This window comes from Megalops cyprinoides, chromosome 19, assembly GCF_013368585.1.
Source record: "Megalops cyprinoides isolate fMegCyp1 chromosome 19, fMegCyp1.pri, whole genome shotgun sequence".
Taxonomy (NCBI): Eukaryota; Metazoa; Chordata; class Actinopteri; order Elopiformes; family Megalopidae; genus Megalops; species Megalops cyprinoides.
The window spans coordinates 24739134-24752915 of NC_050601.1; the positions used below are offsets into that span (position 1 = coordinate 24739134).

At 48.3% G+C, this 13782-nt stretch overlaps 1 protein-coding gene across 3 annotated transcripts in view; it reads right to left on the bottom strand.

Moving 5' to 3' along the window:
* Positions 1-588: 588 nt before the first annotated feature.
* Positions 589-13782, bottom strand: part of LOC118794556 (retinoic acid-induced protein 1) — a 38197-nt gene continuing 25003 nt past the window's right edge. Inside the window, exons 2-5 of one of the 3 annotated variants that reach the window (XM_036552816.1) lie at positions 3807-9359; positions 3127-3220; positions 2921-2970; positions 589-1367 (exon numbers count right to left, since the gene is read on the bottom strand). In XM_036552816.1, the coding sequence (XP_036408709.1) occupies positions 1338-1367; positions 2921-2970; positions 3127-3220; positions 3807-9326 (5694 nt within the window). In that variant the 5' untranslated portion in view covers positions 9327-9359 and the 3' untranslated portion in view covers positions 589-1337. Of the gene's footprint in view, positions 1405-2375; positions 2971-3126; positions 3221-3806; positions 9360-13782 lie in introns of those variants that run through there. The other 2 variants (XM_036552817.1, XM_036552815.1) reach the window with 2 other exon arrangements.

Sequence of the window (13782 nt, forward strand, 5' to 3'; positions counted from 1 at the left end):
GTAAGTGGCTAGGAAAGGTAATGGTTATGTGTGTGATCGTGTTCTTGTAAAGATCTGATGGTGGCGATACGTGTCTACGTAAGAGTACATTTTTCACCCATCAGAACCGTTAAGTACTATTTTGCTTGATACTCGAATGACGGACACCTTCAACACTCACGGGCATGCATATTCCAGATAATATACAGAAATGAATGCGTAATCCCAATCTAGACAAGCAACATTCCAAAAATCATTTTAATTCATTCGTTTAATAACATTTTATAGGCAATAACATTTACTTTATATAAAATAAACATCTCTAAGAAATACTATACACAATTAAGTACATCACATCTTACATTTAAACAGCGTCAAATACTTATATACACCATTAAATAATAATAAAGATCAGAATTGAGAATCATAAGGATCGATGGGTGCCATGTCTACTTTGTCGCCATGTTCTGTTATGAATTTTACCTAAATAAGATGCGTGCAACAGAGTGAGCGTTAGTTTGGCAAGTAAGTGCGTGACACGGGTAGTAAGGACGAAATAAAACGAACTTTTGTCTCGTCATTTCAAACGCTGAACAGGGACGGGGGCATGTGACGTGAGTGTTAAAGTACTGTGCATATGCTAGGCCGTCACTTCCCAGCATCAACTACGGTACAGACAGAAGTCCAAGAGCACAAAGTCGACGTTGTGTAGCCTTGCGAAGGTCTTCGTCTCTGGGCAGGGATCTACTTGATGCACGTGGCTGACTTGGATTAAACTCGACAGTTCTGAAAATATTGAGTTGAACAGATACTGATATCGATTCGGTTGTGTCATACATTTGTAAATGCACATCAAAATACATCTTGGAAGAGCGTTATAGTAAAATATCTTTTCATATCTGAATATTTACTCCTGTCAAGCACGCCATGTACATGTTTAACACTCAAGCGTACATTGAAATACATCCAGTAAGTACTGATGACATCTTGAGTCTGAGCGCATCAATGCGCAAATCCGCCGGAACTGATTAAGGGGGTAAAACGCTCAGTTGGAGTGTTTTCGCTTGCCGTGTAAAACCATACCTTAGAAACAGTTCCCCTAAAATGGATGGCACAGTCGGATTGTAAACCAGCTTGCAATAACCACGCATAATTACTGTTTCCACTGTAGTTTTGCTGGTCCTCGTCTTTTGAATCAGCGAAACATTGAAATGCAGCTGTCCCAAAGTTCTCGAGGAATAACGTGAAATGCCCTCGACGACGACAACACTGCTCAGTCGACCCGCTGTGATGTTGCTGCGGAGCGGGAATGGTCAAGTCTGGTGTTTCGGTCGAGCTGTGCAATCCATTTGGACTCTTCAGCGCAGGTGCCTATGTCCTCTTTTGCACTGCATAGGAAATATTCATAAGGCCGTTTTACATAGCCTGAAAAACAAACAAATCAAGGGCGGGGACATGCATTAGGACAATGCCGGCACACACAAACATGGAGTGTACACAGAACCCCGCACCGGCGCAAAGTCTATGCATACTGAATACGGGTGCATGTATGCGGGTCAAAGATGTGTTGTTGGCCTGTCCTGTGTTAGTTCTACACGAGGTCGGTATTGCACGGAAATTCATTTACCCATAAGGCATTTCTTCCTCCTACCAGAGTTGTCCACCTATTTATACGGGTCGTAAGGTCTGTTAAGTGGGGGGAAAGTACAGCTGGCCAGTAGGCCGTCCCTTTTTGACAGAGAGCAGCAATGTAGGTTCGCGGCACCGCATATGCAGTCAGGCAACAAATGCACAGCACCGTGCCGCAAATTCATGTTCCCACAACCCCTGACTCCACTTTTCGTTCAAACATAAAAGCAGGCAAATACCGCCCCTTTGTAGCGCTGACTTTAAGTATACATGTGTTTACTTTCCGAGTAAACCGACACATGGCTTGTACATGCAGAGACTCGAGAAGGGTAATTCCACAAATCCTCTGGACTGGAGAGGTGTCGTAACTCTGTTTTTATTAAGGTGGTAATTTAGCATCGCCGAGATTCTTAGGTCCATTTATTTAGATTTTATATCCCTGACAAAATCTGATATGCGCGATATCAGAGCTGCCTGTGGCGAGATTTCGTCGCGGGTGAGATGTGTTGAATGACAGCCCGTTCGCTAACCTTCCCCTAGTGCAATGCCACCGTTAGACCACGAGATGGCGTATGATAGTTGCAAGACCATCATTACGTAGGCTAAAAAGCATGAGGAGCGGAACGATGAATGGTTAATAACAATACTATACAAGGCATAATGATGTTTTGAAAAACGTCACATTCCTCACAATCGTAATGATTTTAGTAATAATCGAACCGTGTGTTTCTTTAGGTCGCTGAAACAAAATATTCTGTCAACGCGTTTGTATTTACATTAAACTGTGTTTTATAGTAAAAAAGCAAATTACAGTTTGATGTCATTTATCTTTGCTGCATTGTGCGTGAATCCTGTAATCGTTGGGAGAGATGCTTTATAATGTTTGCTGCAGTGTGCATGGCACCATGCGGATTTATTTGCTGCCTCTGATCCGTCTTACAGCTCAGGTTACTTTGATCTTATCATCCTTCCACGCGGGCAGGTGTGCGGCGTTCTGCGGCGCGCAGCCTGGGGCTTCATAATTGCGTCAGGCCTGCCCACTTTGTTTCCAACGAGAATTGACAGAATCGACGTGCTCTGCACCTACAAACGTCTAATTAGCAGACCGTGTTAACATGAACGTCGGCAGATAGCTCGAGAGTTGAAAGCTGGCGAGAAAAGAGGAGCCGGCGGTTACGTTAAAGGGCGCGGGGGTGAAGGTGGGGATAGGTCGGGAATACAGAGTTCTAGAAAATTCCCATACTAAAACAAGAAAAACTGGTGTAGTTCACAGAGCGATGGAGGAAAATGTTAGCAGTTCAGACACCCTTACCTTGTGTTTAGTACATTTCAACGAAAAATCGTCTTCTTGCAACAAGCAACCTGTAAAAAGATGGACAGTGTGTGAAAATGGGTTAAAGGATATGAGCAACTATTTGTTCTGCACGCTCTGATTAAAACAACCCACAGACACGAGCGCATGCAGGCATACGCGCGCACATAAACACACTCAGACGGAGGTTCGGCGGGAGCTTGTACCCGTGTCTTTGGCACAGACGAAGTGGAATATCTGCGTGCACCCTTTCCAGCAGCAGCTGATGGACGCGCCCACGCTCTGACACTTGGAGCATCTCTGCGTGGTCAGAGAAAAAGGCTCTTAAAGGTAATCGGAACCCACATCCTCACAGGAGACTGAACTCAACCGTGCCTGCACTGCACAATTCACGGTTACCAACGGTTACCATGAGAACTGATGGGTATCGATGGGTAAATAGATGCTGTTCCTGGCGCAAATTAAAATCATAAAGGAATACATCTAATTTGGATCTTCTGCCCCTTAAAAATACATACATATAATACAACGTGAACAGTCGTATCTGTATAAGGAATATATATATATATAAAATTTCATATTAGTTACATCATGTATAACAAATGTATGTGTACATTATCAGAGCACTGCCATTGCATATATGTCTATGTGTGTGGTGTGTATATATATATATATATATATATATAGAAATATAGTCTAAAATAGATACATCCCTTCTACTTTAATTAATACTTTAGCATGTATGAATTCTATATATAGTTTGAGGGCAGTTGGGGGATTCTTGTGGTGTAGACTATGGTAATGCTGCATTGATTCGATATTCAAGACACCAGTGCAGTGTCTGCCCTGACACTTTCAGTGGTGGAAGCTGAGGAGGGAGAGTTACCGTTTCAGCCGCGATGCGCGCGGCTTCAGTTAGGCCGTACAGCTTGCCAGTGATCAGAACGACTCCATCCGTCCAGACGGCGCACGCCTCATGAGCCCAGTGCTCCCTCGCCTCTGCCTCCAGCTGCAGCCTCCGCAGCCCGGCCCCGCCCCTGCCCCTGTCCGACCCCTCCCCAGCTCTCCTGTCATACCCCTGGAACTGCTGCAGCTTCCTGTACTGCTCCCGGAAACTGGGCCGGCCCCCGCTGCCCTCCCTTTGGGCCTTATCCGCTCTCCTGGGCCGCCCGCGCCTGCCTGGACTTTTCATGCTCTCTTTCTTCGGAGGAAGACTGGGCTCCACAGTACTGCTGTTTGTTTCCTCCCCGTCCTCCCTGCACTCCAGTTTGGGTCTGAATGACAGTGCCTTCCTGGGTATACTGTCTTCGGGGTAATAAGGACCACAGAGGTCCCCCAGCTCTCTGTAATTTGCTGGTTTTTGACACAGGCAGCACGTTAAACACCTGTCTGTCAGGCTTGCATTAACCAAGGGCCCCTGTAACATGACTGAGGAGTTTGGGGGAGCCTTGGAAATGCTGGCAGAATTCCTCAGTTTTGCAACACTTTTCTTCCTCTCTTCATGAAGAAGTAGCTCCTCCTCTGGCCTGTTAACTATGGTGCAAAGGGAAGGCAGCTCCTCTGAGCTGTCGATGCGCACATATGGTCTAAAGGAAGGCTTGCTTTCATTTTCTGGTGGTTTACTCGAGACGTGATTTAAAGGAAGGACCGGGCCTCTCTGCTCCACTGCGGCGGAACATTGTTTTTTGTGCCTCACTTTAAGTTTGTGTACTTTTTCCAGAGTCATAACGGCATCTAAGTTATCCCTGTTTTTTCTTTTGGGCCCTCTTGTGAGGGTGTTGGGTTTTGTGCTGCTTTGCTTGCTGCACGGTTTCCCGCGCCTCTTTTTTGTGAGAGGTAACCTGCGTCTCCCCCTTTTACAGATGCTGGTGATGGTTGTGGCCTGCACACCGCCTACTGGCTCTTCAGTGCAGGTGGGTGGAGCAGAGACCAGGGGCAGAGCAGAAGTAGGGGGTGGTGAAGAAGTAGGGGGAGGCACAGGCTCAGGGGGTGGGGTGGAGATTGGGGGTGGTAGGGAGGCAGGGGGCAGGTCCTGCTGCTCATTGGTGGCAGTGCCTTCTGGCAGGCTGGGGCCTTTCCTCCTCTTCCTCCTCTGCTTCATGTGCATCTCGCGGTTGTTTTTGATCGCTCTTTGTTTAGCCAGTCGGGGAGTGTTTATGACTAGGCTGGTGGCCTCTGGTGGTGCCACCTCATGGCGATCCCCACTCCCCGCTGGCCTCCCTCTCCTCCTCCTGACAGTGGCGGCTTTGACGCATGCCTCTTCTTCCTTTACAGCTGCACTCTGTGAGTCTTTAGTGTCCTCTACTTTCACCTCTGCAGCTTTTACCATCTCCTTTTCTTCCACAACCTGTGTTGCAGTGGCTTTTGACACCAGATCTCCAGGTGTGTCTACTTGAGGATTCAGGACTTGTTTTTTTGACCCTGGGGATGTAATCTTCTGAACCATAGCCTCATACTTTAGACCTCTGCCTTTCCTTGGGGGTAGGTACTTGGTTTTTGTAGGACACTGAGGAGGTGTGCAAGAGAGGTCTGCTATGTCACTGGCAGGGAGGGGAGGATCTTTGGTAGGAAAGCAGCCTAAAGATGCTGTCAAATGTTCCCCTCTCTTTAGCTTCTTCTTGGGACCTCTTACAACTGTTACCTTGGTTTCTACAGGAGTCTTTTCGGTCTCCAGTTTGCCACCTTTCACCCCTCTCTGTTTTTTCAGGGGCACAGGAGAAGGAAAACTGGATTTCCTCTTATTGATGGGTGTAATCGTCTCATCTGGTTTGCATATTGCAGTCTTGCAGACACCTTTCTGTAGAGAGGCAGTGAGGTTGGGTTTCGGACCCACTCCATCCTGATCTTTCATTGATGCCACCTTCTGCTTCTTCATTTCTTTCAGCTTCTTTGGAGGACTGCACACAGTCCTCTTCTCCTTCTCCTTCTCTTTCGGTGGTATCTCTTCTGCTTGCTTTCTGGACCTCAGGACCATGGATTTTTGGTCTTTAATGGGAGAAGGCGGTGGAAGGGGAGGTGTGTCTTGGTTTTCGTCTTGTGGGGTGGTTGCACTCGGACCTCTCCTGCCTTTTGTGTGGCCCACGGCATCTTGCATAAAGCCCCTTTGCTTCATCCACTTGATTTTGGTGATCAAGCCCTTGGGATTATCCGGGGGGTCCTTGGTAGGAAACCCCTCTGAAGGTTTTGGACCTGGTCGCCTCTTCAAATAAGGGCAAGGCTTTGGTGCAGCCTGCGCAGTGAAAGAACGGGTACACATCCTGGAGGGGAACCCCTCTGCTGAAAGTTTGGGCGTTTGACTAGAGATGTCCTTGTGACTGGCCTCTATTTCCTCTGGGAAAAGCGTGCTTTTGCTTGAGGCTATAGTTGCGGTATCCCCCTTTTCTTCCCCACCAGCCAGCCCCCTGATCCGCACGCCCATATGCATTGGCCTCGCGGGACGTCCTCTCCTGCCCCTTGTGTGCTTCCTCTGGAACACTCCGAGGTAAGCTGAAGGGCCAATCGGCTCCAGTTTGGCAGAAGGTGAAGGCGTCACTGCACTCGGGCAGCTTATCCCCGGCTCTATGTCATCATCGCCTTTCTTCGGGGAAGGTGGGGTGTCAGCCCAGGATGGGGCGGGGTGCAGAACTGACTTTCCTGGTAGTTGAGGGGAATCGGGCTCCAGCACCTCAGCATCGCGACGATCAAGGTGGCTCCTCGCCTGGGTCGGAGGCATCGCCTTTTCAGCCATTGTAGAGAAAATCTTTTCTGTGGGAAACAGTGGAGTTGCTACGTCTGGAACAGCTAGCCTCCTTTCAGCAGCAGCCAGCTCAGTCCCTGCAGCATCTGTGTTGGTTGAAGGCTTGTCTCCTTGCTCCTTGGCCGGGCTGTGGATTTCTCCCAGCTCTCGAGACTGTGTTCTATGATTAACAGCGTCCTCCACGGATGGTGAGCTGTCCTCCTGTTTCGCTTCGGTGGCTGGATCAGCAAGGGCACAGCACTGCTCTTTTGGAGTCTCCCACTTCTCACTCTCCACCTTTGAAAGTTGCTTCTCCTCCAACTGATCCACCCCAGAGCTGAACTGTGGATGCCCTGGGTTGTCCGCTTTCAGGGGCAGGTATCGGTTTTCTTCAAGGTCGTCCCTCCAGACAAAGGTCTCTGGCTTACTGGTGGCATTATAATCATCATGGAACTCTGATTTGTGTGTTTCTAATTTGGCACTGGACCCTGTCTCTCTCTCATGGCTGAAGTCTGATGGGTGAGTGGACTTTTCAGCAGACCCTGGGTCATCCGAATAACACTGGTTTTGCAGCGCTCTGTATATGTTCTCCTCCATGTCAGTGGGGTAGTTTTTCTCCATCAGAACTTTGTCAACCTTATGAAACAGGGATGTGCATTTCTCATCTGCTGGCCAGTTCCCCTGCTGCTCATGTTCTTCAGTGACCTTAGTTCTACCGCCATGGTCTGCTGTTAAGTTGTCCTTCATGGTCTCTTTCCCCTCAACAAGGGACCAAGCTGACTCCTCAAAATTTTCTTTAAGTGAGACTCTAAGGCCCTGGATGTCTGCCGGGGAGCCTTGCTGGGGCCTCACAGGGCTGGGAATAGCAACACTGTTTGCAGGTTCTGCCTCTCCGATGTTCTTCATGGAGATGTTGATGTCTTCCCTGGTTTGTGCGCTCTGAAGCCTGGACACAGAGTTGAGGTGCTCCCCAGGCAGTGCACTCTGAAGTCCAGGCACAGAACCAACGCTGTCCCCAGGCTGTCCGCTCTGCAGGCCAGTTGCAGAGTCCTCGGACTTAGTGGACATGCTATCAGGTGAGGTCAGGGTGCAGGAGGGCATGCCGTCTAGGGTGTGCTGAGTGTTGGCGGGGGCTTGTGCTGGGCTTCTGTTTTGGCCACAGTAGTAGTAGCTCCTCTCCAGCTGCTCGTCTGAGCTGCTTGAGTATCCTGCCTCTTGTAACTCGGCAAGGATGGGCTGGGGAGTCCCGTAGGCCTCTGGCAGGGGCACGCTGTTCTGGACCTCTGGGCATGAGGTGTCCTCATGCATCTGAGGCTGGCCCTTGAAGTCCTCCCCCTTCTTCATGCCTCCTCGCTTGCCTCCCTTCTTGTTGCCCACCATTGCTTCAGAGAGCAGGAGCTGCTGGACATTGCTGGGTATGTTTTCCACCTGGGAGGTCAGGGCATTGAGGCTCCACAGGCTTGGGTTGGATAGCAGCTTCTCGGAGAACCTCTCCTTCAGGGTGCCGGAGTAGCCCGCCCCCTGGTGGCCCACGCCGGGGGATGCGTGGGAGTGCGGGGGCATCAGTAGCTGCTCCTGCAGCCCTGTGGAAGATGAGGCGGAGGAGGAGGAGGGGCCCCCAGAGGCCATGGCGGGCTGCTGGCTGTACTGGAAGGTCTCGGAACTGACCATCAAGGGGGAAGGGGTAGAGCTGTAAGATGGGGACCTCCCCATCGACCTGGCGGGCGAGTGGCCAGAGCTGGGGCTACAGTTCTGGTAGTACTGCTCCGGCGACCGCACAGACACATCCGACAGGCAGTAGCTCTGCTGAGGCTGACCGAAGTGCTGGTACTTTGAGAGGCTGTCCTGGGAAGCAGGGATCCCCTGCATGGTGGACATCTGCTCATACCCAACTCTGGACGGAGGCTGGGGGTAGTTGTAGCTGTTCTGAGATCTGTAGGTGCTCGGCTTGAGGTTGTTGGCACCGCTACTTGCCATCTGCCTGCTGTACTGGGAGCCGGGGGGCATAGGGTAGCCCTTGTAGCAGTGCGGCATGGGGGTGCACTTGTCCATGTAGGACTGGGCGGGGGAGGACAGGGGCTGGGGGTGCTGGGGGAAGTGCAGGCGTCCCTGGGCGTGGATCACGGGGGATGGGGAGCTGTTCCGTGATGGGTGCCGTTGGTGGTGGCCGCCGGTGTAAACCGGTGTGGACGGCTGGGCAGTGTGTGGGCACTGGCTCTGGGGAATGGCCAGCATGTTCGGCTCCAGATACTGGGACCCGCCTGAGGCCCCAGGAGCCACCGTTCCTGTTGCCTCCTGCTCATACTGGGGCAGGTGAGGGGACTCTGCCCACTTCTGCTGAAGGTGGCCCTCGCTTAGGTATTGAGCTGGGTAGGCGGGGCCCAGTGCATGATTGGTGTAGCTGCTCTGCATGTGCTGGGCTGAAACTTTGCCCTCCTTGTACTGTTTTTTGGCCGGGGCAGATTCCCCCCCACTGTAAATGGGGTAGGCCTGCAGGCTGTAACAGTCTTTAGACCCGGCTCCTGCCGTCGCCACGGACGCCGCGGTAAGGGTGTGCGCCTCGTAGCCCCGGCCACTGTGGCCGTGGCTGTGGTGGTGCCTGTAACTCTCGAGGCGCGATGATTCGTGGGGATCCTGCTGATAGCAGTGCTGGTTACCGTGGAAACCGCTCCTCTCTCTGAAGGACTGCATGGCTCCGGCTGAGGGAGTTGGAGAGGGGGGGCTCTAAAAAAGGGAAAGGAAAACAGGAAACAAAACAAGAAAGAGAGAATGTTAAGTGCTTTGAGTGTCCTGCACAGATTCACCTTTTCATCTCATCCATTTTCTTTTTTTTTGAAGGATGCAGTTGAATCAAACTTCTGCTTTTAGTGCTCTCTCCAATTTCAACAGGATGAGCCCCCCTCCAATTTCAACAGTACTCATCCCTGCTTCCTGCTTGTATTCCTTGCTGCTCAGTTTGCTACAAAATACTGTACTGCCAAGAGATGAAGTCCATATCTTTGATCCGTTTTTTTCAGGATGAGACTGTATTTCATTCATATTTTTGCTGGAGGGGAAAGTGGGAAATTTTAGTTCTTGCTACTGCAAGTACAGCATGGTTTGTCACGTATGAATCTGACGAAGAATTGACCATTAAGCTCTGGACGCCCCTCAGAGAGGCAGCGAGCATCATTACCAGCACTCCGACTGAGATTTCAAGACTTTTTTCTCCCCCCTTTTTTCTTTGGTGGTGATTTGAAGTGACATGCACCGGAATGCCTGTGTGACTCAGTGCTATCACTGTCATTGTCAGCTTTCTGTCCTGACATTGCACGCCATAACAAGGACAAGACCTCTCCACACTGTTAGACAGTTCCCAAATAATATAATAATGGCAAACAATGAGGGGTTTGATTAAAATGTGCCCATGAGTTCAAAACATACAAAACATTTTCCTCTCAGTTCTCCCCTTGATGAAAAATGAACCTATAACAGATAGAATGGTCATGTAGGTTTCCAGCAGAAAAATAAAACTAAAAATTGCTGCCTGTTAAGTACTGAAAAAGAAGACCTAGAAGAAAAAAATGTAACACAATGTTTGTGGAAACATTGTTTGTGGCTTGTGTTTTTAATGCTATTTCCTAAGACGTATTGTTCTACAGAGCTTTGAAAATGATTTTAACCTCCATCTGATGTAAAAACATAAAGTGCAAGTAAATCTGGATTCACTTGTGAGTTTTTCAGAGAGAGATGACCTAGGCAGTAGAACACAGAGGCCTGGAACAATGCCTTTGTGGACCTGGCCTCTTTGTGTAGATTTGACCTCTTATTTTTCATCGGGGTGTTTGGATAAAATGAGGAATGATGTCACAATAAGGAATTATGTCACAGAGACAGTGTGTTGTGTTGTTTCTGTCTTTGTACTCTGTGTACCCTTGTGGTCTTTGGTCTTTGTTCCTGTGGGGGAACAGAATTTTAGTCCAAGCAGGTGAGTGACATTGCCTCTCACGGCTGCTGCATTGCCGAATCTACCAGAGCTGCATTTCCACCCCACCCCCCCCCCCCCCCCAGCTGTAGGTCAGCTATACCTGAGGCGAGCCAGAGGCATTTGCAGAGCAAACTAACCTAGGTTGACAGTACCACGGCCATCCTCTGATATAATATTGTAGTAAAGTCCTGACTTTCCTCAGTTCTTTATCAATTGGTAATGATAAGGTCGCCTCCTGTCCCATAGTCTGCAGGTTTTCAGCTTTATCTCCATAATCATAGATTCCTGCTGAGGAAAAGGTTGCTCTGTGCACTAAGCAACTACAGTACCGTTGTTGCTGTGGGTTACTTTTCATGGATGCTCCCCACCTCTTTAGTTGGCCCACGTCCGTGACTGGAAACGAGAAGGAGCCCAGGGACGATACAATGTTCTACAGGATGCTTTTGAGCAGATTATCACTGCACCGAGGTTTGTGCTGTAGTACACCAAGAAATGAAACAAAGCACCCTTGCACCCAGGAACCGAGTCAGTAATTAGAATTACGGATTCGGTCAGAAATCCGAGGAGGGAAAATAATTCTCCCTCAAACAGAGGTGATGTTGTGCATTTAACTTGCAATTTTTCTTTTCCGTGTTCTTCTGTTTGTCACCAGAGACGTCACTTTTAACCTTTAGGTGACAGCTGGGGCGCACGCAATTTCGGCGCCTTCGTGTTGGCGCGGTGGCAACAAGCCGGCTGAGGGGTTTCAGACCTCGGCCAACTCGTACGCAGGTTCTCTCTGATCCTGTGCGAGGACGTGCAGCTGAATATTAAAACTGCCTCTGCTGGGGGGGTGGGGGGGAACAGGTTGTGTCGTACGAGATGGCTAATTCAGCATGTGCTAGCAGACCTCCCATGACCTCATCCTTTTCCCAGCAGTCTCTTCTCTGTGCTGGAAATTTATTCAGGGTGTAGGGAAAGAGCTCCTCCCTCTTTGCACCCAACCCAAGCTGAACTTGTTTCTCTGTTGCAGCTCTGCATGTCAGAGTAGTGGGGAAAGGAATATAGACAGCTGGAGGTGAACATAACTGATCAAAGAGTGCTCCAACATCCTTTTTTCCAGCATATTTATGACCTTGGTGTACAGTAGAGTGAATCTGCTGCCTCGGGGCCTTGTGTGGACCTTCAGAGCTTCACGTGTGGCCCCTGAAGTGAGCTTGAGGAAAAACAATACATCCGTTACAAAACAGGATGACTGATACGATTAAAAATGGTACTTGGTTTGGTTCTGTGAAATACATAAAATGCTCATCAGCATGGAGTGTCTCCTTTTCATCTTACTAAAAACATAAAACCAGCAGAACTGCACTGTATGTTTATCAATGTAGCCATTCCATCACCTCTTCCTCATATCGAGTCTAAAAGACAAGTTTTGATATTTTGAAATTTATATGTATAATATTATATATATATATATATATGTTAATTTCAAGGGCCTGCTCTAAATGGTATTCATGTCACTTCATCAACAAAGTTGTAGTTTACATCTACTACATCTAACTACAGCTTAGATTAGTGATTGATTTTTTGTGTCAAACCTTTGTAGGCTAATTATTATGACATTGCATAGTCCACCTTGCAAATAAGTAAACATGTAGTGCCACATTTAATGCTAGCCATCTTAACTTACAGCTGCTCTCAAATGCAGTAAAGTTCCACCAAATATCCTAGTGTCTCCTCTACTCTGGAGCCTTAGCTGAAAAGCAAGAAAGAACAAATGAAAAAAATGATTGCAAGGACTTATTCAGAATAGATTCCCGTATAGCCTTTTGGGCTGCAAAAAAAAAAAAAAAAAAAATCAAATCAGCCAATATCTAAACAGAAACCTTTGTCAATGTGTTGCTAGGGACAATCATTAAGGGGAGTTGAAGGTCAGTTCGTGCTGGTCACGTGCACCACAACAATAAGGTTCTTCTAAAGTGCTGGACAACAGGTAGTGGGGAAACCAGTGGTAGAACAGATGTTTGTTCTGGCACACTCAGAAACCGCAACCTGCAAACCAGAAACCACAAGTAGGGAGCAAGTCATAATTACTGCACCTGCCGAAGGTGGAGGAGGGGTTTTGTTTGCTCGAAATTCGGCAACAAAGCTTCAGTTTGGGGAGCATAATGATGTTGTTATTGGGAGGTTTCCTCATGAGTCTGGGCCTATCATTATTTTCTCAAGAGGTGCCCATGTCAAGCATCTCTTACATTATCAATTTTCACAGCTTGATATCTGTTAAATGAATTCTGGTGAAATACTTTGCTAAAGGATACTAACCACAGTTTCTAAATTAGTTGAAGGCTGTCTTTCCCTCCAGTGTCGTCTATTCTTTGGCTTGTTTGACGGGCATAGTGTCATTTTTTTGAGGTTTTTGCTTGTAGGTTGGCGCTTATCGTTGCGTTACTTTGTTTCCTGAAGAGACACCCTCAAATGGGTGACTCACGTAGCTTATGTTTCATTATCCATTTACGCAGCTGGATATTTGTTAAATTAACTCAGGTTAAGTGCCTTGCTGAGGGGAGCAGAAACAGAAACCCACAGCTCACTGCTCATTCTGAAAGCCCGTTTCCATAACTACTGTGCAGGATAGCTGCCACAAAGCCACGTAGCTGTCCCACCCCGCACGAGGAGACGGTGTGAACGCCCTGAATTAGCTGAAGGAAATGAGCTCCCCCGTGTAGAGGTGCCATTTTGGTTGCGCTGAGTTTCCGTTAAGCTGCTAGTTAGCAAGAGGTATCCCTGTGAGTCAGTTTCATTTCTTTGAGTAGGAGCATCCTTTATTTGGTGGTGGCCAGTGAGCATAAAATAGGGGAGGGAGAGAACTTGCTTGAAAAATGATGGTGATCTTCAAGCCTGCCAGGTTCCTTAAGGGTCACAACAAAGAGACTGGGCTACCTTATTTCACTGATTTTATTTAGAGATGTGAGGTTGTTTTTATTATCACAGACCTGAAGCACTATCATGTGAAGGACACAAATGTAAAGCTATCGTAGATGCAAACAAGTGAAACAGGAGTGAGCTGCTGAGTGATTCTTATTCAGATTGACACACTACTTAACTGTGCACACAGAGCAAAAAACAGGCTGGGGATAACTATCAGATAGAGGCAGAGGCAGGCTCTCTGCCGTCACTGTTTGTATCGTTAGCTGCCGCTAA